The 2,990-nt window shown below is 51.5% G+C and overlaps 1 protein-coding gene across 1 annotated transcript in view; it reads left to right on the forward strand.

Annotated features, from left to right (window-relative positions):
• Positions 1–2,048, forward strand: part of OTX2 (orthodenticle homeobox 2) — a 34,983-nt gene extending 32,935 nt beyond the window's left edge. The window contains exon 2 of the mRNA XM_009996470.1: positions 1,342–2,048. Coding sequence (XP_009994772.1) covers positions 1,342–1,962 — 621 coding nt within the window. The 3' untranslated portion in view covers positions 1,963–2,048. The remainder of the gene's footprint in view (positions 1–1,341) is intronic.
• Positions 2,049–2,990: the final 942 nt, after the last annotated feature.

The following is a 2,990-nucleotide window of genomic DNA, read 5'->3' on the forward strand; positions in this document are numbered from 1 at the left end:
CCTCCCTCCCCCCCAGCCCCTTCCCGTATCCCGGCGTGCAGGGGTTGGGTGGGCTCACGGCTGGCAGGGAGGCTGGTTTAGGGGATGGGGTCGATCCTGGAGCCAAATCGAGCCCCTGGGGGGTGAAGGGGGCTCATAGCTGGATGAGGGTGCAGGAGTGGGAGTTCACCTTCCCCGGGCTGGAGCGTGCCCGCTCCTTCCTCCATGTGCACTGAAGGGGGGGGGAGTTCATGCAGGTCCTAAATCCCAGCTCCCGAGCCCTCTGCACCCCTTCCCCACCCCCTCTGTCTCTGTGAGCCTCCTCAGCACCCTCAGGCTCTGCACTGTGCCTTGCCCCGGGTGCCAAACCCCAGCCTGCCCTGCAAGCATTTGGGGCCCCTGTGGAAGCCATCGAGGGTCGCCCCTTCCCCAGGGATCCCTGCAGCAGGGCCGAACTGGGGTCCCCTTCCACACCGGGAAAGACTGGGGGGCTTCCTCTCTGTTTGGTGAGCAAGAAGAAGCCTTGGTGGAGGGGACTTATCTCCTGGGGCTGGGCTGTGTCTCCTCTGCAAGGAACCTGCGGGGGCCCAATCCAGACAGCACTTTGGAGGTGCTGCTGGCAGGGCTGGAGGGAGGGAGGTGGTCCTGGGTGCTCGTGCTGCCCCCAGCACGGATCCAGGAGATCCCGGCAGCCGGGATCACCTCTCCCACTGTCCTCCCCACGAGGCTTCCAGAGGCTGTGTGGTGCCATGTCCCACTGAAGGATGGCAGTCAGGGACTGGGATCCCTCCCCTGCGGAACCATCTCCCCCAGAAACCTCCCCAGCACTCATCCTTCCCAGAGCCAGCTCCCTTGGTCTCTGCTAACAGTGGACCAGAGGGGTTGGGGTGGCCTTGCCTTAGCTGGGGGTGAGAGCAGAGTCTCTGTGGAAGGTAAATGAGGAATCTTTACACCCCCCGACCCCTGCCTCTGTTTCCCTAATTGTTCCCTCTTTTTTGGATGCCCTATTGTTTCTCATTAAGGATTTGACTTCAATAGGCCTTAAATGGTGATTCCTGAGGGTCCCTGGCTGGCAAACAGCAAACAGGGAGAGCTCCCCTGCTCTTCCCCCAAAAGTGACCTTATTAAGCAGTTTGGTTTTCCCATTTTCACTTGTTATTACTGCTAATGATCTCAGGGAGGGGGAGCCCCGGAGCTTTTCTTTGCAGCAGCCTCCAACCCTGTGCTCACTGGGGAGGGTTTTTAGTACCCCCTCCCTGGCATAAGTCTCCCTGCCACCACCTCTTGCCCTCCTTGGGTTTGTCCATACATCCCTAACACCGGGCTTTTCCTTTCTCTCCTTCCCCATCTCTTGGTCTCAAGGTGTGGTTTAAAAACCGCCGGGCCAAGTGCCGGCAGCAGCAGCAGCAGCAGCAGAACGGGGGCCAGAACAAGGTACGACCAGCTAAAAAGAAGAATTCACCAGCCCGGGAAGTGAGCTCAGAGAGCGGGACCAGCGGGCAGTTCACTCCCCCCTCCAGCACCTCAGTCCCCACCATTTCCAGCAGCAGTGCCCCCGTGTCCATCTGGAGCCCAGCGTCCATCTCCCCTCTCTCAGACCCCCTGTCCACCTCTTCCTCCTGCATGCAGAGATCCTACCCCATGACCTACACCCAGGCATCAGGCTACAGCCAAGGATACGCTGGCTCGACCTCCTATTTTGGAGGGATGGACTGTGGATCTTACTTGACCCCTATGCACCACCAGCTTCCTGGACCAGGGGCCACCCTGAGTCCCATGGGTGCCAACGCAGTCACCAGCCACCTCAACCAATCTCCAGCCTCCCTTTCCACCCAGGGCTATGGAGCCTCCAGTTTGGGCTTTAACTCCACCACCGATTGCTTGGATTATAAAGACCAAACCGCCTCCTGGAAGTTAAACTTCAATGCTGACTGCTTGGATTATAAGGACCAGACATCGTCATGGAAGTTCCAGGTTTTGTGAAGAACCTTGGTGGTAAAAAACGAGAACAAATCGCGACGAGAACGAACAGGCTGGGCTGGACGTTCCAGTTTTAGTCAGGTCTTGGTTAAATTAAAAGAGAAAAATAAACTCAACGGACAAAGAAATGAACAAAACGAAAGAATAATAATAATAAAATATTAAAAAAAAAATCAAAACACAACAAGAGGGGGGACAGTGTTGGTGTGATCCCGTTCAGACTCATCTCCTGCTCAGACACTCTGGAAAAGGAATAATCAAGAGGAAAAAAAAAGGAGGAGGAAGGCCTTAAACGGACAGATCATCTAGTGAGCAGAAAACAAGACAGACCCATCTGTGTTCTTTCTAGTTTTAGGCAATTGTTGGGTTTCTTTGTTTGGAAGAGGTGGGAGATTCATCCCACCCCACGGGCCAGTTTTGAAAAAAAAAAAAAAAAAGGAAAAAAGGAAAAAAAAAAGAGAAAAAAAAGTTAAAAAATGAAAAAGTAAAAAAAAAAAAGTCTAGGTTTTTATTTCTTTTTTTTGTGTGTGTGTGCGTGGAAAGATCCTTCACCCAGAGGTTTCCAATGTGTTAGCCAACCCTTGGTTAAACTATTCAGAATGGACAGCATCTTCTCTTTTTTCTCCCTCTTTTTTCTCCCTCCCTCTCTCTTTCTCTCTTGCTCTCGAGCTCATCCAACTGTTTTCATGCCCAACTCGCTCAAGTTGGCACCCGGAGAACTTGGTTCAGGGCTGTGTGGGTTGTGTGACTGATTGTCCTAGCTGCACTACTTTATTTAAAGATTTAAAAAAAATAAGAAAAAAAAGAAAAAAAAAAGAAGATAATGTTCATAAGGAGTCAATATGTAGTTTTTAAGAGACAATCAGTGTGTGTCTTATATAAATGGTACATCTGTGGTTTTTAATCTGTGCTAGACTTCAAAACTGTGATCTCCTGTATTGTATGCAACTATGAACTCTGCACCAGCAGGAGTTCTGCTGTGATTTAAATAGGTTTATAATTATTAAGTGAAATTCAGAGCAACTGAATTA

Source organism: Chaetura pelagica, unplaced genomic scaffold, assembly GCF_000747805.2.
Source record: "Chaetura pelagica isolate M959 unplaced genomic scaffold, ChaPel_1.0 scaffold274, whole genome shotgun sequence".
NCBI classification, from domain to species: domain Eukaryota; kingdom Metazoa; phylum Chordata; class Aves; order Apodiformes; family Apodidae; genus Chaetura; species Chaetura pelagica.